A 21,794-nucleotide genomic window follows, 5' to 3' on the forward strand; every position below is an offset into this window, starting at 1 on the left:
TAACCCCTAAGGTGGGCCAAGACATCCCCAAGGACAGTGTGCAGTGTATTTAAAAAGCTGGGCATGTACTTTTAAGCTTTACATGTCCTGATAGTGAAACATTCCTTATATTCATTTTTCACTACTGCAAGGCCTGTCTCTCCCATAGGATAACATTGCAGTTACCCTATTACATTTTATAAGTGTAATTTCCATTGGGAAGATATAACCCCTTCAAGTTTAATGTCTCTGGAATCACAATTTAAAATCCTAACTTATGGTGGAGTGAATTTTAAATTGCAATTCTGAAATTGTCACTTTTAGAAAGTTGGTATTTTCCTGCCTTAGCCATTTGTCACCTCCATGCTGTCTCTGGCCACATGACTGGGTATATTTGATGGTTGGGCTTTGTGTAAAACTCCTAGGCGGCTGTACACAATGGGAGCTTAGGTGTGACTGATAGGGCCATCACTGGCAGCATGGGAGCCTTACCAATATTTCAGCTGTGACACTATTAGCCAATCAAGCCTACGCAAAATCTCGAACCTTGTACGCATGCTTTATCGACCTTAAAGCAGCGTTCGACAAGGCTCCGAGAAAGAAGCTGTGGGCCAAAATGCAAACCTGGGGAGCACCACCCAAACTTTTGGAGGCAATAATCAATCTTTACTCAAACACGTGGGTGCAGACAGGTAAAGGAGATGGCCGCAACATAACAAACAAGATCCCAACATCAAATGGTCTAAAACAGGGGTGTGTGGTGGCCCCCTTCTTATTCAACATCTACACAGCCGATCTTGAGAAGTACCTCCAACAAGTGCAAATTGACCCACCAAAATTAGGCAAAGCACCGATCAGGAGCCTTCAATAAGCAGATGATATTGTGCTCCTAGCACAAACTCCAATAGGCCTGCAGCGTTCAATGACACAACTAGGATCTTATATCACTTCTGCTCAATTAATAATAAACCTAGAGAAAACCAAGGTATTATGCTTTAGTAATCATCACAAAATAGGGTTAAAGGGGAAATTCACCTGGAAACTGGAGTAAAAATCCAATATCCCAGGTGGACTCATACAAATACCTAGGGTTCCAACTTGACCACACACTTAAATATAAGCAACACTTGGACCAAGGGAATACTAAAGCAAAACAACTCCTGTATGCTTTCAAAATTTTACAGAAGAAACTAAAAGGTTGTCCAACAGGCCAGTTACTTAAGATAATCGCAGCAAAATTTTTACCCTCAATATCATATGGGTCGGAAATCATGAATACCAAAGATGCAGCCGCCTTAAACCTAGCCCAATTGAGTTTTTTCAAGCGCCTGTTTTTAATTCCTCTGCACATTTCTCAGGCACAAGTTCGACTGGAATACGGGCTGAAAAGTCAGAAACCTGCCAGACAAGGGGCGATGGTAAAATATTACTGGCGGATGAGGCAAGCGGAAGATGACACTTTAGCCCACTGCTGCTGGGAAGAAATCGAAAATCAGGCGAGGCAAAAAAACTCCATTGTTGCAGTCCTAAAAGAATCACTTGTTGATTTACATCTTGAAGAGGCATGGCATACAACAACATCATATTCCGGGTTAAAAAATATGGCAAACTGCGCAATAAAGCGAACTTCGCTACTAATTGATAAAGCTGCCTTTGCTAAGAAAAACCATGCATGGGCAGTGATTCAATCATATCAGTTTCTGAAACCCCAACCGTACTTGTCCGAACACTTCTCGCATCACAAAAAGCACTATTTGATGCTGTTGCGGTTGGGTTCATTCCCCACAAAGGATTTAACCCCGAAATGGAAGTCAACATGGCCTACTAAAGAATGTCGCCTGTGTGAACAAGGAGAAGAGTCGTTATTACACCTTTTATGCATCTGCCCCGTGCTATTGGAACCTCGAAAAATAGTTCTTCGGGAGATTTTTAGGTAGCACCAATTGAGATCGTGCAGAGCTGCAGTGATACAATGCCTTGGTGGACTGTCAATTCAGCTGTCATGTCGAGCCGTCACCTTTTGGAAAATAGCAGCCAAAGAACTGGACAAAAAAGACAATAGTCCACACGGCAAAGGTATATGACTGACTGGTCACTCCCTTTCTGCACAGACATCAAATATCGCTCTTTTCATATCGAACTGCAATGAACTTCTTACAATGTTATCGTTTTAACTGTTGTTGCGACCAAAGCTTACGAAAGGATAATGGTTTTTACTTGTCTACATTTTCATAGATTTTAACTTCAGTTAATTATTATGTAATATGTGTTTTCCTCATGCTTATGATTTTTAATGAAATCAAATAAAAGTAATACTTACTTACTCACTGACAGCATGGAAGGTAGGAGCTGGGCCAAGCCTCACTAACACTTGAATAGGTTGTGTCCTGTCTTCACAGAAAGGGCCTAATTGCCCTGCATTGTCACTTCAGCCAGCTTGGAGCCAGGGCAGGGGAGGTAGTTGAATTCCATGCACTTCAGAGACATTGTCTAGAATCTTCTCCCACCTTCCTGAACCAGGGCACCAGATTATAAAGGAAGGTCCTAAGATATCAACTCTTTAGTACACATCTGGAACTGTAGATACTCTGCCAGTAAGGACTGCTGTACTGCTACAAGGACTGCATCTGTGCTGGACTGTTGCTCTAGAAGGAGGTCCTGCCCTGCTGTGTTGACCTGCTTCCTGATGTCCTCTTGCCAGGGAAAGAAGAACTGGACCTGCAATCCATCTTGAACTCAGGATTCGAGAGTGCCTCAAAGGGCATAAAAGGCTCTCCAAAGCTGCTGGACCTGCCTTAAATGAGTTACTGACCGCCAAGAGGTCCCTCTCTGGTCCTGCACCCTTGTTGTGGCTCTTAAACCCTTTAATTCAAGATTTTGTTTCGCCATGGCAGCGATTGGGCCCGTTTGCACCGGAACTGCGCCGCTCACAGCAAGCAATGATCGCCTCTATGGATCGTCATAACGAAGCACCAGTCCACCCATTCTCTGTATCTGGCCTGCGACTTGAATCACACCACCACCGCCAGCGATGCTGTCCTTACTCCTGATGATCCTCTTCCACATGAATAGGACTCTTGACACAAAACTTGAGAAGGTAAACCTTCAGCAGGACTAATCTAGGATGTATCCGATCCACACTTCTTTGCTATCTGCTTGAACTTTTGTATTTGATCCAGTTCAGCACAACCAGATATTTCAAATTGGTACTTTATGCTTCTATGCACTATTTTACAGTTTTTTCTTTAAACATTGATAACTCCAGTTGTACTGATTTGATTTTTGTTGCTCTGGTCTTGTTGTATTTATGAATCTACCCTCAATTTCTCTAACCTGGTGTGGGATGTTTTTGTGTGGTGTTACAACTTTTTTACAGTATGAAGTGTTTCACAAATACTCTACACATTGCCTCTAAAATAGGCCTGACTGCTCTGTCTCAATCTACCCAGGGGGTTCAGCACAGGTTAATTTGTGCCTTACCCTGATTAGGATTGTGGTTGCTGCTTGATCAGGGCTCACTCACCAGTCAACCAGTAACCCAATTTCTAACTCAAAGAAAAAGCACAAAAAAGCCGAATTACAAGGATGTGCAGTGAGACATTGCTAGTCTGAAAACCACATTCATTCATGCAATTTGAAAGACTGACAATTAAAATTGGAATTGTATTTTTGCATGTTTGCTAGTTGTCCCTAAGCTACACAATAGACTTTCCATGTGTAATTGAATTTTTAATAAAATAATCTTTGTTGCATTTCTAAGAAACGTCATTACAACAACATTACAACGTCTAGTCACAAGCAGCTCTTGACCCTAGGAAAGAGTTACTACTGCTTAATGCATAGAGTTAGAGCTTTTATGTCCTGCGGGGACAGACAAGCCTACTCATATATGTGGTGTAAAATGGTTTGGCCTATCTTCCCATCTCTCACCATATGTTGTGTGCACAGCTCCACCATGAGGTTCTAAGGGAAACGATTACCTTTCAACGGACTGATGGAACAACACCCTAGGTCTCAGGCAAGATGGCTCAATGGCATAAGTCCTCAACTGTCACCTGCTGCCCTCACGTTGGATGCCAGAGCCTACAGAACCTTCTCAATATTCTAAGGACAAATAAAAGGCTACATAAGAAAATGCTAAAACCTCAGGCCAGGGAATACACAAAATTCAAGGATCAATTTACCCAAGATGAACATGCAAATGTCCTCCCCTCTGGTCTCCATTCTGCAACATTGGACTTCTGTGGCACTGTGAACTTCTTAAGCTTAGTCCCCACTGAGCTCTACTAGTTCTGCCTACTTCCAGTCCAGGGCACATTCTGATTTGCTCTTCTCAATATCTTAGATTCATACTCCTCTCGGTTTACTTATGTCTAAGTCTGTTCCATCTTACTTTGCTGCACCCCCTTGCTGAGCATATGCTGCACCATTCAATTCAGCAGTAGTGCCACGCTTGGTTTGTCCTCAGTGACACAATATGTACTATTTCCTTCCCGATCAGTATAGGGGATGTTTACCCTTTGGGATTTATGCTGTGTTAATACCCTTTTGAATTCATCATGACCTAACTTCCAAACATAACTTATTGCTACCATCAACTGTCAACACAGTATGGCTGATATAGCAATTTATGCCAGTTTAGAACTTCCCATACAACCCCCAAAGGATGGATCCCTTTACACATGCAGAGCAAATTTGTTAATCTGGGGGTAAAATAATCTCTTTCTTCTGTGCCCTTTCACTCACATCTGTTTTCTTCCACCCTCCTTAATCTCCTCAATTTAGTGACGGCTCTTTTTTGAAGGCCTCAGGCCCACACCATTGATGTGTTTCTGTATAAACATATATTTGTCACAGGCAAGGATATTCATGTTTTTCCTAAATAAACCTGCCAAATTATAGCTTTTTATGGTATCCATTGTCTAAATTATGCCTCATCTCCCAATTTTATATTATCTCCTGCATGATTGCATTGTCACAACATCGATGAACACAATACAAACATGTGAGTTCGACTAGAATCTTTGGTGTAACTGAGTCAATCAGAAGGCTTTGCTTGCAGGAAACAGCTTCTGTTATTTGTCCACTGACCAAGATCTCTCTGAATCTATATTGTGTCTATTTGGAATCCTTTTTTTCTCTTGTCGGCTTACCCATGATTATCCTTATGACAGCATGATTTCCAGGCTGGTCACGTGTCTAAGCGTAAGGGGTGAGTTGTAGCAGTGGCGTAACATAGGCCCCCGCAGCCCCTGTGGAGCGGAAAGCCCCGAGCTCCAGGAGAGCCCCTCAGCACAGTCCCCCTGTCCGATGAACTCCGGACTGACTCCGGAGGGGGGCAACCTCCATGTACTTTGCCGGGGTCCTCCATCAAGTTTCATTAAGCCACGAAGTAGAAATGACTATTGGTGACGGTGTTAAAATTTGGACATAGGATACATTCTCAAATGTGAAACTGGCAGACTATTTTACAAGCTTTGATGGTAGGGAAGTTTCATGCAGTATATACACTGTAGTTAGTGTCAGTCTATGAGTGATGATTGAAAAGGGCTGTGAATATTCTTATTACTTTTAGGGCTTTTTTCAGCAATGGAAAACAAAGCTTTAATATTTTTATTTTCTATGCGAACATTACCTTGGCATAGAGGAAATCGATTATACGTCTTAAATTGTTTTTCTTTTGGAAATGATAACCAAGAAGCCAAAGGTTGCTTTGCTCATATCTATCAAAGTAACAATGGATTGAACCTCAGACATCAAGGCTCCAGCAAACCATATAGAACCAGTCACAAGCATCAAGTATATTCAGAAGGCAGAACGGGCATACTTAATGTACATGCTTAAGACAAAGTGATTTACATTTCATAAACATTTCTATGGAACAACTGATAATTTTCAGAGCACGCTATGTTACATTTCTTGAGATTTGTTGAGAATTTGTTGAATACAGAAGTCTTAGAAAAGTATCCTCTTTAGTGCATCTAAAATCCCATCGATTTTCTCTATTTTCTTTGCTGTTTTCTGCTTCAACTCCATTGTAATCGACCCCTGATGCAGTTGCCTCATGCAGTGCTAGAGGAGGATAGTTGCAGATGAATTACAAAGTGAAAACCTGGATCTTTAGCTGCCTACAGTTCTGGGTGCAGTCTTCACTGTCAAGCTGGGTGAGGGAGGGGAGCTGATAACCTTGCAGTCTCCTGTTACTAAATGTGCCAATCCACCTCAAAGCACAGAATATGTTGGACTTAGTTCATCTTGGAGGTGGTTAACCAGAGTGCTCATCAGAATTTGTAAGGTGTGATCCTTTTGTTTGGAAATTTCATTGCATAAAAGTGGTGATTGGCTCACAGCACCATGATCCCAACTGACTGTCCAACAGGCGGCCATTGCAATGCTTCCTGTGCAGCCAAGCTGTGCACACAACAGGGGCTCATTAGAAGTTCTTCTTGCTCTTGAAAAGCATCACATATAAGAAAAGAACAAGCTCCTGCAGTCTGCCTCTGTGCATAAAGTTCCACTTTCATCTTGTGACAATTAGTAGCACATTGGTTGATACAAGTGCATTGCACAGTGCACTTTAAGTTGTCCCTATTCTGCACCGCACATGGAAGAGCAGAATTTGACACTAGATTATTTGATTAAGATATCAGAAAAAGATACATGAATAAGAAAAGTAATACCACTAAAGTAGTTTGAACACCATAAAAACGTTTTGCTGCTGCTGGATGAAAGATTTTAACAGGAAACAAGGCTTAGGCAGGAGTTGGGAGTATGCAGACCATGGGAGGAGAGATTTGTGAAGTCCTGAGAGATGTTCAAACTATAGATGGTATTTGTGAATTGAAAGTTGTTACTTTGTGCTTGTGCAATTAGTTAGTTATTTCAGAGCTCTCTCGGAGAAGAAGGTGGGTTGAGTGGGCTAGGAACTAGAGAGCAAAGGGCTGATTTTGAATCAAGTCTGTAAACTCCATGGAAGAGATGTGTCTTCAAATATTTACCTCTCTGTCTGCAGTTCTTTCTACTAATCTTGATTACATTCTTTCTTAGATTTTAACACCTAGGTATTGTTATAAATTTGTACAATCGCTACGACTCATACTGATGCAAAATACTATTATATATGTGGCTCTGTGATTTGTCTGTGTCTGTGATTTGTCCTTGAGGGAGCTTTGCTCCAGTGGCGAGTTTTCCCTTTATTGCATTTTTTATTAATTGTATATTAACTGCAAAGTGTCCCAAGGTATCTAGCATTGATTGCATCAGTAATATTGCTTTGCATGAAATTCTGCCAGGATTGTGCCAATGCATCTACGATGTCTCATACGATGAAGTATTGATGCACAGTTTAGATTTAATGTTTTGACATTTGCAAATGTCTTCCTGGATCTGATATAAGCAACTCCAAATTTGCTGTTTCTGTTTCAGGTTCACAGGTTAAGAGCTTCATATCGTTGCGCTTCCTGTCAGAGCCCTCAGACGCTGTGACCATGCGGGGGAGTAACGTGCTTCTGAACTGCACAGCGGAGTCTGATCAAGGGAATCTGGTCATCAAGTGGAGGAAGGACGGCGTGTTTCTGAATCTTGGTGCAGATGAACGGCGGCAGCTCATGCCTAATGGCTCCCTCCTGATACAAAACATTATTCATTCGCGGCATCATAGGCCGGATGAAGGTCTTTATCAATGTGAGGCCTCCTTAGATGGAATTGGCTCCATCATCAGTCGGACGGCTAAAGTCACAGTAGCAGGTAGGACCTTTTTATTGAGCTTCTTGCGTTGAGGGCGTCTGATGTGTATTGAATCCCCTTACCTCGAATGCAAAATACAGACCTATTATAGCAACAGTTCGATGGATATATGTATTCCCCATAGAGATAATGCATTTAAGGATGTATATTTTACAAGATATCAGATGTGATATGGAGAAAAAAAGCATATTTTACTGGATACTAATTAACAACCAGAACGTCACTCTTCAAGAGCTGAGTTCACAAAGCACCACTGGGAAAGCCTTTACAGTATAATTCTGACATTCTCATGAGTTGCAAAGCATCTCAAGAGTATTCCTGGACATCCATGACTCTTGAAATATCCAGTAAATTTCTACTTCCCCAAACATTCTCCTGGATAATATTCATAGGATTGAAAATCCAGAATGGTAAATATTATGAAAATATGCATTTGAAATTATTTTTGTCCAATGTCCATATAATTAACAGTAGAAAAGTATTTTAAGGGGTTAGAAAAAAACACACATTAAATGAAACTTTGACTCATTTTTTGCAGCCAAGGGGCAACTTTGGTATTTATGTCATTGAGTAAAGTTTTATAGCACACCCTTAACCTGGAGGATTAAAGAGAACTACAGAGAGTTTAGCAGGTCCAGGTCTCCTTCTAGATTGTCTTGATGCGTTACCTTGTATGTATTTGTTGTGTACATTCTTTAACTTCTTTCCCTATTGTCAATTAAGAAAGCTTCATTGACAGTGTTTACAAAAGCACAGCTCACAACAAAAATGAGGAATGGGTACAAGGTACAGCTTCTGGGTTCTGCACACAACAGCAACACAGCAACTTAGAAGTATTGCTTGGTGTGAGACTGGGAGCAGTTTATGAGCACCCTTCCTGGGGATGGTTTCATGAAATCACTTGTTAGCTGTCCCTCAGGGGTAGTTAACTTAACTGCGGCACATACTGCAATACTATATGGTTATTTTTGTTTTAATACAAAAAGAAAGGAAGACATTTTTAGAGTTGTTTCGCATTTTAAATCTTGGTTATATTACATATCTTGTATTCTACCAATCCACTTGGAAAACACATTATAAACAGTTGAATCTCTATTTTTAGGGCATAACTTGTGACAATCAGAAACCAACCAAAGAGCAGTAGAGCTTTCAATGAAATACACTGTATTTTTTATATCCTTAAACCCACAGTGTCATATCTAATGCAGCTACCACTTTTTGTATGGAGAGAGATCATGTAATGTTTGGAGTTAGTAACTTGAGACAGCAATGGATGAACCACCTCAAAGTTAATAAGCCAGTGTCTTGTTAGATAAATGTAGTTTCAATGGGAATTCCTGGTAGCTGTGTCACAATCTCAATCTGCTGAAGCCCTTCTTGCATCCACATCTTTGCACCTCTGCATTCTTAGTGTTGTAGATAGCGGTTAGTACTTCAGCCCTCAGTCGGTAGCCTAAGACTGAGAACTTGCCTGGGACTGGAATATTTCTATTGCGGAAGCACATTCGCATCACAGGTTGTACACTCTGCCTGCTTAATGCAAAGATGTGCCTGGTCCAGGTTTCCTGTTACCAGCCGGTATGACAGTACAAGCAGCACCTCCAGTATAACAGTGGCTTCTCCAGAACACGCCTTAGTGATATCCCATGGAGTAGGTGATCTTAGACCAACTGGTTGTTGCACCCACTTGCAACTCCGTATACACCTTGGGTCTCGGCTCTCTAGTTTCAGGGTCAACCAACATACGAGGCCTTCACTGTGGCAGCCTTTGTGCTTGTAATCCCCGGTTATGCATTTAGTTTTCTGTTTTGGGATGTGTAGGATTAGGTGCAGCGAAGAGTTGTAAGGTGCAGTATACCGAAGTTTATTTGTGGTGCTTTACTGACGAGCTTGGATTGTGGGTATCCCAACAAAATAAAGGGCCCTATTTAGGGATTGATTAGGACATCCTATACTATGCACATCAATAGTAGCTTACTGACTATGTATGACTTATCCTACAGCAACACATTTCATAATTAAGATGACTCTAAAAGGCAAACCACCTTCACAAAATGGGTGCATTATCCCAGGTTTGCATATGGCTATCCGTGCATCCCGCTTCTGACCTTATTGGACAGTAGGTATAGCTCAGAGGTAAATGATTTGTTATTGTGCATGATGAGGAGCAGTTGCTGTTCTTGTGTCATTGAAATTGTATGGCTGTGCAAAATCACGGAAAGGGAAAAATAAAAAAGACTGTCCTTCATAATTTCCAAAATCCAACACTTTATTGTGGCCTCCGATAAGTGAGAAATGATATCTCCTAAGATATTTAAAAGTGGAGTCATCATATCTGAATGAATTACTTATTTGTTATTGGTTAGATTTGTAAGCTCTGTAATGATTTGATTATTTCAACTGTGCTGGTACTTTTTGAAGCAGTGTGGCATTTACAAATCATATTGAAGTTGGCTTATTGTAGTCCAGTGCTCCTGCCAGGCTCCCCACAGATTCTAATATCAACCTAAGATACCCGAATGTGAATTTTCCCCTGATCTTTCCTAGTTCATTTTATGCCAATAGGAAGTAGTCCACTCCCACCTTGAAGACAAGAGCTGATATATATTTGACAAAGAGATGATTTAGATTCAGACAAGCATATGAATGGGTGCTTTGTGTGACCATTACAATATCTCTGTCCCCTTAATACCTAACCTCCTTTTATTCAAAGCAACCAAACCTATTACGTGTTTAATATGTATTCTGAACCTACTAGCAGCTTACTTACAATGGATGAGAGGCAACATGTTGACTTAATTAAAAAACTCATACACTGTTAAATCATACATAACTATTAGTGAACAGTCACATAAGTCTCAAGGACCTATGTTTTTTCTGCATTTATCACAGAGTCACAGTATTTTTGTCTAGACACTATTTCAGAACAACATGTAATTCCAGAAGTCATTGTAAACCTAGTTTACTTCTATTTTGTTAGTCATATAATTTATTTCCAAGAGAAAATGCTACTTGTCTTTCTAAAATGAGTTTGTAATCATATAAATAAGTTCTCTGCATTACCAATAGGAAACATACCACCAATATGCATTACCTTTACAGACACTTTAATTACACATGTTGTCATGTTTTGGCCTTGTATCACCTAGTTTGACTGTAGATTTGCGCCTGAAAAGGGCACAATATCTTTGACCTGGTGCCGCATGATAGTAATAATGTGGAACTGAGAAAGATACATTGGTAAAGGTAAAATGCTTACAAATGTTGATACACTACATGGTTTATAATTCAAAACTATTTTCAAATCTTGCAAATCCTATTAAATGATAAATAAAATAATCCACGCGTCTATAACTTTTTGCTATGCTTCTGCATTGAACTCAATGAGTTAGCGATTCAGTATGAAATGTTTTGGCATCATCTCTGCACATACCCTACATAGTAAGGTGTTACCCTTTGCTTTGGATTTTAAGCTCATCTTTTCTGATGAGAAGAGTGAGTGAAGTATTTATAACATGTTCTGATAATGTTGCTGATTTTGAATGTTGTATCCCATTCTGAGAGAAAGACCTTGAAATAGAGAGGTAATTCCAAATCTGGTATACTGCACCTCAAGATGTAAGTATTTACTGGGTACATTATTCCTGCACCAAATAACAGCCCCCTCTAAGTGAGGGTCTGGAACTACAGATGAATAACTCAGTCTCCCTTAGAGGGACAACCTGGAGGACTGACAATTCATATATCTTAGAGATGCATATGCATCGTGGTAAAAGGTGAGCTCAAAGTAAGGTGAAACACTAACTGAACTTTGGAAACAAACATGTTGTTTAATACGCTGGAGTAGTACTTTTTTCAGAAGAAATTGATTAATTCTTGCTAAAACAAATCTTTATATTTTGAGTTTGTATTTAAACAATCCCTTCCAGGATTTAGAATCTAATTGAGATTGATGGACTGAATGGTATGGACAAATAGCTCCATCTTTGTGACTCTTGTTGAAACCATATTCTGACATTCAATTTTATATTTTCAGATTTCTTATGATCCTAATTTGTATTAATGAGTAAGCCTTCCATGCGAGATGGCAATAAGATCTGTAGCTTTGTTTTAGTATTTCCTGAACAGAAACGTTTCCTTTCGTAAGATAATTTATAAAATATTGAAATTCCATCCAGAATAGCAGCTCTTTCATTACCCCTGCAATTCACATATGTCACAAGTATTACATTTACATTTGTTATTTCAAGAATAATATGTTACAATATATTTGGTTTAAAGTCCCCGTGCAATTAGTATAAACAATATGTAGCAAATTAAAAAGGTGGTGTGGTTGCATGACTTGCTTACCAAATACACTATCCAGCTATTGCAAATTTCACTTGTAAACTCATTCTGGCATTTAATTATTGTTGTTATGAATATTCCTTCTTCGAACGAAATGCATTGGAGTAGATTGCTTGTTTTAAAGGTTGACACTAATTAGATTCTGTCATCAAAGTGTGGGAATCAGTTTAATTAAAGCTACTATGCAGGTTCGCTTCTTATTAAAAACCTAGCTGGAATTTGATCAGGACTTTTAATTAAGGCGCAGACGTAGAGTTCTACCTCTAAACTATGGTAATGCATTTCGGCTAGAAAACAAACTCTTAAATTACCAATGCATGTTTGGACACAACAAAACAGCAAACGAAAGGATTGTGTAAACACAACAAAATATTATGTGTTCTGAAATGGTCCTGGGAATAAAGAGCACTGATAGTTACTGTTATCAGAATCTTACTTGTAGCAAAAAAGATGCAAGCTATTAAAATTGGTTGCAATTCTGTTAACAAATCATGTATTCCCTGCAGCCGAGACACTGCAGCATGGCACATAAGAAGTCCTGCGTATCAAATTTGGTAATGTATTTTCTGACTTCAAGATATAAGTCATAAAATATATTTCAAAATGTGGGACATGAAAACGTTTTACTTGTTTGAGTGTTTGAGTGGAGATAGAGAAACAGAAGGCAGGAGGATGTAGCGGTTGAGTATGAGCGAATAAAGGAATGGGCCTGTACAAATTAGGTATTTGTACTGGAGAGTTAAAATAGTATAAGAATTTCCTCTCCAGAGCTATCAGAAAAAGCATGCAACAGTCGGTAATCATACTCTTTGGACCGAATGCCATTTATTTCCTATTGACACTGCAAATAAATGATCCATTAGATGAGGATGCATACATATGAAGTATTGAGCAGATATGAGAATTGGGACATTTAGATTTGGAACATAGTTTACTGCATTTATTGTACCAATGAAACAATCGTGGCACAGGGCTTAAATTACCTATATAGGCCACTAACCTCTGAACTGTAGATTCATTCAGGGCCCTCCAAACGAGACTGGAGAATCATGAAGTCTCAGCCATACACTGATTATGGGCCACCTCTTCTTATTCCCGAATAGGCATCACCAAGGTATTAACGTCAGTGTCAATAGGCCTCCTGAACAGCGACCTATACCTTTCGGCCGATTTTTATCGCTTAGGAGATAAACCTTGATAATAGCAAGGTTCCTAAGCGATAAAAATCGCCGCAGCTCGGCGATAAAAATATTGCTGCTAAGCCAACATAGCGATAATTATCGCTAGTTGTTGGTAATATGCCCCTAATTGAGTTGAGAACATCGATGCAATTTTTCATTAGTTATTAACTACCCACTCTGATTAAGAATCAGTGAAATTTCTTCTTGCAAACGGACTCTCTTGCACTACAGGTATGTTCTTGTAAAAGCATAATTGTCAATTCAACATATTCTCCAAGTCCCATCCAACTATCATTTTTAGACATCATGTGCCATCTGTACGATCCAGGACACAGTTTTATTAATCGCTGCTCTAGTCCACAACTCTGCAATCTTGACTTCTTTTGAGGATTAGATAATGAGAATCATTAATGATTCACATGCTCATTTTCCCAGGGCCTTTCAACTGTTACTATCCTGCCATTTTATTTTTTCGTACTGTAAAGCTTGCTGCATAGTCACAGTAAAATGTTTGATTATATGTGCTTCTTCAACAATCCTCATCCTTGTCTTTACTTGCACACTTCATATGTTCATGTTTACATTTATTTATCTCCTGTTTGATGATATACAGTAAGAATGCAGTTTAATTTGTAATATAACAGAATAAGAAAATGATGCCTTCAAGTAATGACTGTCCACAAACAGAGTAGGGGTGTGCCAGCCGGCAATAGAAGACACTTGTGAAAACAGTCAGAGAGAAATGTGTTGTGATGGAGACATTGAAAAAAAGGAGCAGTTGTTGCTGAGGAAAAGATCTTGGTGAAGCTATCTGATTTTCTTTATAGATTTCAAGCATCTGGTCTGCAAGCATTCTTCCTCATTTGCAGCTTTAATATCATGTGGGTGAAGGATGAACACTGAATAACTGGATACAAATGGAAATCTGTGTGCAGTTGTAGGGTAGATGGTATCAGATTTGTGGACCACCTTGTACATAGGAGATCCAAGCCAGACTTTCTCTGCTTTACAGGAGGGAGTCTTCAATCAAAAGCAGCTAGGGTTGGGTTTGCACGGGTCTGAGTGGGAGGCACCATATTTTAAGAGCTACCCATGGTAGGGATCAGTAGCTGATAGGAGGATTACAGTAAATTGAAATTAAATTGAGAGGGAGGACCTTCTGCGAAAGAGGGCTGGTGTTGAATGTTGTGACATTCTGAGGCTATGATTAGGAAGTTTCATCGGTTTTAGGCTAGTAACAAAAGTTTATAAGGTTACTCGGCACTAACACCTAGAAAGATAACCGGACTGGAAAGTTAGAAACAAAAGAACCTGTATCTGCCTGTGGAGAGCACTGTGGACTGGCCTGGTTTCCCTTATACTCAGGAACTGGAAGTGACACAGATTGGTCAGATATGAAAATGCCTTTTGATCCTATGTAGACAAAGTACAAGAGAAATATCTTTCGACAGATCCGAAGATCCAGTTGTCACTGAGACCTGAGGTAGAATGAGCGAGAGTTTGAGTCTGTGTCCCACTGCTAGGTGTGTCTTGGTACCCTAGAAAGATTCCCACGGACATGGGGGCTTTAGCCCTAAGGAAGCAGAATCTGCCTCACCCTTGAAAAGGGAGTACCTTTAAAGAAGAAATCACAACTCAGATGAACTGGATCCATCTATGGCATTACAGGAGTTAGGTTTGTCTCCCCCTTGGGTCTGCAGCTAGAATGCTGAAGAGATTCATCAGGAAAATTGGAAACTTTTGAGTGTTCCAGCCTGCAAATTAACTGATTCTGTCACTCTCCTCCTGGCTGTGAAGGTGAGACATTGCAGTTTTTGGTGTAAGGGTGGTCTCTACTAGCCAATTGTAGTATTTCAACACAGACTTACATAGACATTTTCAACTCCTATGTTCCAATGGTCATTTTTAATGTTTTCATTAAAAACTCTTTTCTCTTGAGCACGTTATGGAAATGTTATAATTTCGGTCTTGCTTTTAGTAAGTTCGTTTGGGAATTTTACTTACTGTTTTCTTGACTTTAATTTATGTTTCGTTGCTGCTTGAAAAAGGATGTTATATTCGTGCCATATTTTCCAGTGCTATGTACAGGTCTACCCAATGAATTGTATTTACGTAAGCAGGCACAGGTTAATTAACTCACTCTAGGTGTTGGAATAAAGGACGTGTGCAGACAATATTTCATATCCTTAAGAGTGAGGAACTAAAATTCTCTAGTCAGTTTTAGAATATAAAATGTTAGTTGACTGAATCTCTCTTTGATTCAAGTCATTCTTAAATACAACTTTTGAAGCAAAGTGGTTTTATCTGACTGCCTTGTCAGACCTATCTTTAGCAGTGCTTCAGTTTGAATAGCAAAGGAAAGAAGGATGAGGTGTAAAAAGTCCACTAATCCTGGGTGGAGATAAGACAGGCACGAATTATACCAGAGATGTAGTCAGAATAGGAGTAGTCAGAAGCAGGGATAGAAGACCACTGTCATGCCTCAGCCTGTCCCCTATTGAGTTGGAAATGTAATGCTTGGAGATGAAAGATAAAAAGGCTGTGAAAGAACTAAAGCTGATGTTGGTTATTGGTACTCTAGAGGACAATTGGAGAGCATACAGCTGGTTTATGAAAAGAGTATGCAAACATTGAAAATTAGAGCAAACCACCACCTGAAGGCCAGTTTGTCTAGTTGTAGGAAAGAAGGGATGAGTGGAGCACCAGTGGTGGTAAAATCTAACTCCCACTTTCCAAAAGCTGTGGACCCTAACTCTAAGTTTGGTGAAGATATAGAGAAGTGGAGAATGACTTTTAGATTGGTATGTTCTAGTTACCTGTTCATAGATGGGACACAGATACTACACTAGTTCAGACACATTAGAAACAGTACTCACAGATAAAGGGAATTCCATGGGGTGGGCCTAAGAGGAATTTGAAGAATTTTGAGTACCTCTGCATTGTTTAATGAGTATATGAAACTATTGCATGGGGAAGGATTTCACATTTGAGGCCTTAACATATAGCTGCTAGCAGCTACTTCCACTGAGTGGTGACACTAGATTTTAACTGTTTTCTCACACTTTAGATACACAATGTTGACACTGAGTTAGTGCGATCTCACTTAGTGGTTAAAATACTTAGCTCTTCTAATAGTTGATCAAATTTATGTGATGCAACCATAAATTTCTTCCAAGACGTAACAACCTGCTGGAGATATTTTGATAGTTCATTAAATGAGGTCAACAAACATACACAATGTTGTTGCTACAACATATGCTTGATCTTCGTTTTCCAATCCCTGCTGTAAAAAAAAAAAAATAACTAAGCCACTCTAGCCTGGCAACAGTGAGCTCATATTCAGATTACTGTGGCTCAGTCTTTGTGGGTACTTCAAATAAGATCATCCAGCATATACAGAGGATCCAAATCAATGTGGCTCAAGTAGTGGCAGAACTCAGCCATCATCCATCTTTGATCTATACATCTACCTACCTAGATCGTCATGCCTACTGGATGACAAGCCCTTATAGCCCTTGCAGAGAACTGACATGTCCAAATAATGACTGGTTGTAAGCCCCCAAGGTAATCAAAATCAGATTATCTAAAAGTAAGTGCATATAGGGAAGTTTAGATTTATTATGACAAAATCTACATACATTGAATATATATGTACCTTGCACATGTATGTGGAGTTAGGAATTTAAAATCTAGACTCTATTGACAGTCAATATTTGTGATATATATATTGTCCTAAATATTGTGTCCCATCAATATTCAGGGTGCACACCATCTGAAACATGATAGAAATACTATTGAAGTCTGGGGTCTGTAGCGCCCTACCCAGCCCGGGTACTCGCCAATGGCTACGTCACACACGGACAGTAGTCATACACGCCTTTATTCTTCAGCATGTCTGTAATCAAGAACTCAATGTTCTAAATCTTCATTGACTTCATTACCCTCCAACGCCTAAATCACAGGTCGAAAAAGTTAGTCGGGAACCAAAAGAGTTCTGTCATTTTTTATTTATATGACACAACAGGGTCCAAATTTTTGGTATTTCATGAGTAAGAGCTTGAGGTTAAAACCAAGGTACGCATGGTACAGAATTAATTTGAAAACAGAACTCATTTCTAATAGGGGTTGTAAGCAAGGATATTAGATTATGGCATCACAATAATTGAGCAGATGCTATTTTCCCTCTACGGTGGTTAAAATGTTCTGAGCCATGTCATTATTTTGAAGTAACCACATGGCAACAGGTAGTGCACAACGAAATTCCATGAACAATAAAAAAAAAAGACATAAAAAAAACATAGATAAAATAGGATGATTCTGAGGGACAATGTTGTATCTAAAGTCAGCAGCTATTAAAAGTCAAAAATATGATGGTATTCATACTCTAAAATTCAACTATTCTGTAAAGCAACCTTTTCTGAATTCTGATGCGATACAGTTGATTGTATGGGCAAACTAATTTTATTGTGTGCTCCAGGTGTGCTTTGAAACGCAATTTCATAGTTTAGAGAGCTGTTTATCTAGTGCAAGTAGAACATACTGCAGATTTACAAGCTGAGATGTGGAGAGCAGCCAGTGCCCTAGAAGCAATGTTCTGAAAATGAATGTGTTTCACCTCTCGGTTGATGTTCTCAGTCTGGTCAGGTTGGTAGTGACTGAAAGTCATTACCGCTTGACAGCAGTTTGATGGCCTAAGTGAAATGAGTTGGTTGTCTCATTCCAGTTAATCTAAACTGCCTGCCCAACCAACCTCTTAAGCAGAATGTCACAGTTATCAGACAGTCTCTGCCAGCATCTCAACCTGATTTATATACCAGTTAGTATGCGTTTGCTCTTAGACACTAAAGGAAAGAGCTAAACTATTTCCCAAAGGCTTGTTTCTTTTCTGTGATTGTAAATAATTAGTTCATGAAAATACTGATTGCAAACTTAGACATCACTTTATCATTGCAATATGTTGGAGCATACACTTTAAAAATGTGCATTAGTAGTAATTGCGTTTCTATTGCCAAGTCATGTACTAGAGAGTAAGGATTGTCATTTTTCTTTTGTATACATACACACATGTATTTTGGGCTATGTTTTCTTGTGTTGCATTACTTTCCATTGAGTTACACTGCCTTATGTTGCTTTACATAATGAGAATGTATAATATGGTACACCTTTTACTATAATACATGTTCATTTATGTGAGTTGGTATGTTTGAATGTAAGCTGTTTCTTCATCTGGCTTGTTTTGGAAAATGAAGAGCCAGTTAAGGGGAATGGAGTTATTTTCCTATTGAAAATAGTGATATTTTCTTTTATCTCAGTTCTGTTTAGTTATTTTTTACAAAACTGAGGGGCATATTTACAAGCTAATGGCGCGGTGCTGCAAGCCATCCTGCTGCACAGATCTACGTCATTAGGAAAGTGCAAGGATGCATTGTATTTACAACAATATGACACTACCCTGTGCTTTCCTCAACGATGGCTCACAATAGGCTGCCTAGTGTCAACGCAAGCACCCTTTCACAATAGTGCACCATGTGCACCTTCCTGCACAAACACAATGATTGATAACGTTTTCCTCCTTCTATGTGTGCTGCAGAATGCACCACACATAGAAAGAGGAACAGATGAGGAGAAATAAAGGCATTTCTCCTTGTTGCACCGCTTTTATGACTCCTCTGGGGAGGCGTTAGAATCTGGCACATTCCCAGGTTTACAAAACCTTGTGTATCTGGGAATGCGCCAGAATCCATGGGTGTTGCGTGAGAACACCCACAGCAACATGCATGGACCTCCCCTTTCAAGGTGATTAATGCATGAAAGGGGGCCATATTTACAAGGCTGTGAAAAGCCACACAGCGTTGCTTTGCATGGCCTTGTAAATATAGAACAGCACAAAAAAAAGTGACATTCTGGAGGCGCTTGTAAATATGCCCGAACGTTTTCGCAACTGTCGTCTGATTCTGTATGTAGCTCTAAGTTGGAACTGGAAGTGTCTTTTCAGTTTGTCCAGATACAGCAGAAGGATGTGGCACAAAGGCTTGAACTGGTCTGATTGTGAATCTGATGTAATGTAGAAACGTCATCAACGATATTTACCAATCATGGACAGATCATCATTGCCAAACAAGCTGAAAGTAACTAAGGTCAATTCTGGCCTAGTTTCTGAAATCGTTTCTCCAGTGATAGGTTGTAAAAGGTAGTGGTTGTGCACGATCCCACTTCATTTCTTGAGATTTGGCAGCCATAGCCATGAGGCATAACCACTTAGAAGACATCAATGGCTATGAATAAGTCAGGTGGAAATAGCGTGCAGCTGCATGTTGGTAGTGTAAATCTATAACAGTAGACTACTATTGTTAGTTAGTAGTTGCACGTTGAAGCTGCATGTTGGACTTGGCCCTTTTTGGCTAAAGTTCCTTAAACTTTTTGCCTTCCTCCTAGATGTTGTTCTGACATTGTGTTGGTGACTTAGATGCTTTGGGCACTTTGCCACTCAGATCATGGTCAAAGTTCAAGTGCTCCCTGTATAAAGTGTTATGGTGATTGGTTGTCCATAATTGGTATGTTTGTCCACTAGTAAAGTCCCTAGTTAAGTGCACTATGTGTGCGAGGGCTGGTAATGCAAATGCTACTAGTGGGCCTGCAGTGCTAATTGTGCCACCAACACAAGTAGCACTAAAAAGAGATCTTAGGCCTGCCACTGCAGTGCCTGCGTACAGTTTGGTAACTGCCTTGTTGTCCTGACCAGTGCACTCACTTGCCAGGCCTTACCGTTCCCTTTTTATGCACATCAGACACCCCTATAGTAGGCAAAAGGTACCCCCAGGCAGGGTGTAGTGTATGTGAAAGTAGGACATGTACTGAGATGTGTATCATGTCCTGACAGTGAAATACTGCCAAATTTGTTTTTCACTGTTGCAAGGCCATCTTGCCCATAGGACAGAACGGGGAATGCTATGTCACATGTTTCCTGTATATCTTCCCATAGGAATAAGATGGAGAGAGTGAGTTTAGTGTGCCGGAACTGAAAATTTAATAACGCATCTTTTTGTGAAGATAGTTTTTGAATTGTGTGTTTAGAGACCACGCTTTTCTAGTGGCTGATTCCTTGTCTTAAACATCATGTGTGCGTCTGCCTGGTTGTGTATTGACTGTCTGGAATTGGATGTGACAGGGTCTGGGGAGTGTCCTGACACCAGAGAGAAGTAGGTGAGACAGCAACAGGATGGCCTGTGTTTGATGTGGGGGTAGGAGTAGCCCCCTGGATGTGAAGAGGGCTGTGTTGCGGCCACTAAAAGGATGGCTCCACCTCCTGCGGAGCATCTGGGGCCCATACCCTCACTATCAAAGGAAGAGGGTGTGGACTGTAAGTAAGACACCCAGGTCTGGTTTAGACCGGGCTCAGAGCCCCCTGAACACAGAGTCTTCAAAGGCATTTAGAGGTATGAATGTGAGAGCGGAAACCCCTGAACTCAAGACTGAACTCAAACCTGAAAAAGGATTGAAACTACTTTGTGATCAAGAGGAACCTCTCCAAAGGAAGAACAGCTGAAGAGACATAAGAGAAGAACTACTATTGCTGTGTGTTTTGGGGCTGACCTGCAGTTTCCTGATATGACTAAGGAGAGGACAAGGTACTTTGCAGTGTGCTGTGTCCCCCTGCTTGAAAGGACTTTGCTGTGTGATGTGTCCTAAAGTAACTTGTCTCCACGGGCCCGAGAGGAGCTGGCTCCCTGTTGTGGAAACTCAGGAAACATAAAAGATTCCAAGTGTATCTCAGCAACGCTGTGTGCGTGCGCTTTTTGCAGCCTGAGACCGTCGTGAGAATTGGCCCGTGACCGTGTGCCCCAGAGCAGTCGTGCACTCTGCTTCGATCGACAGAGTGACCAGAAGTGCTGTGATCGTTATTGCTATCAGCCCAGACCAGACTGTCGTCCCAAGGGGGAGCCATGAGAAATCACCACCACAGGACTGAGCCTCCCTCTGCCAAGGAGAGACCTGTGAACCAGCACCATCGTGGGTGCGAGGTCCTCTGCCCAATATCAACAGAGTCGTGCGGGGAGCCAATCAGCTGTGAGGCCTGATAGCCTGAATCTCACTGCAAGGAGCAGTCACTGCCACCCAAAGCTGCACAGCGTTATGCTCAAGCCCCAAAGAGAGGAGAGAGAGAGACTTCACCCCCCAGATAACAATCAGCGAGCATGTGTGTGTCGCCGCCTGGGGCGGAATGCGTGCTACGAGAGACCGCTCTCGGCCTTTCCTATCATTGCAGTGCGAGCCTCCGCCCAAGTCAGTATCTTGGCCCGTACTCACCGAGGAGTGGCAGTATCGGGCTGGTTTGGGGAGCTGCACTTTGTTTCCTTCGTAACAGGATTGGGGGCATATTTGGGCAATTGCTGACCGCCAGGAGTGGCATAGAGACCTTCACGAGCACTGCGATCGGTGTTGAACTGTATGATTACTTGCTTTTACGATCCACAATAATAGGTGCACTAGGACTGCCTTATTACTTGCTTTTACGATCCTTATTAATAAGTGCAACAAGTA

General features: G+C 40.5%; 1 protein-coding gene across 1 annotated transcript in view; it reads left to right on the forward strand.

Moving 5' to 3' along the window:
* The window catches only part of DCC (DCC netrin 1 receptor), a 1,223,862-nt gene that overhangs the window by 443,656 nt on the left and 758,412 nt on the right, over nt 1-21,794 (forward strand). Inside the window, exon 2 of the mRNA XM_086960395.1 lies at nt 7,405-7,725. Coding sequence (XP_086816521.1) covers nt 7,405-7,725 — 321 coding nt within the window. The remainder of the gene's footprint in view (nt 1-7,404; nt 7,726-21,794) is intronic.

Source organism: Lissotriton vulgaris, chromosome 3_1 (genome assembly GCF_964263255.1).
Source record: "Lissotriton vulgaris chromosome 3_1, aLisVul1.2, whole genome shotgun sequence".
NCBI lineage: Eukaryota > Metazoa > Chordata > Amphibia > Caudata > Salamandridae > Lissotriton > Lissotriton vulgaris.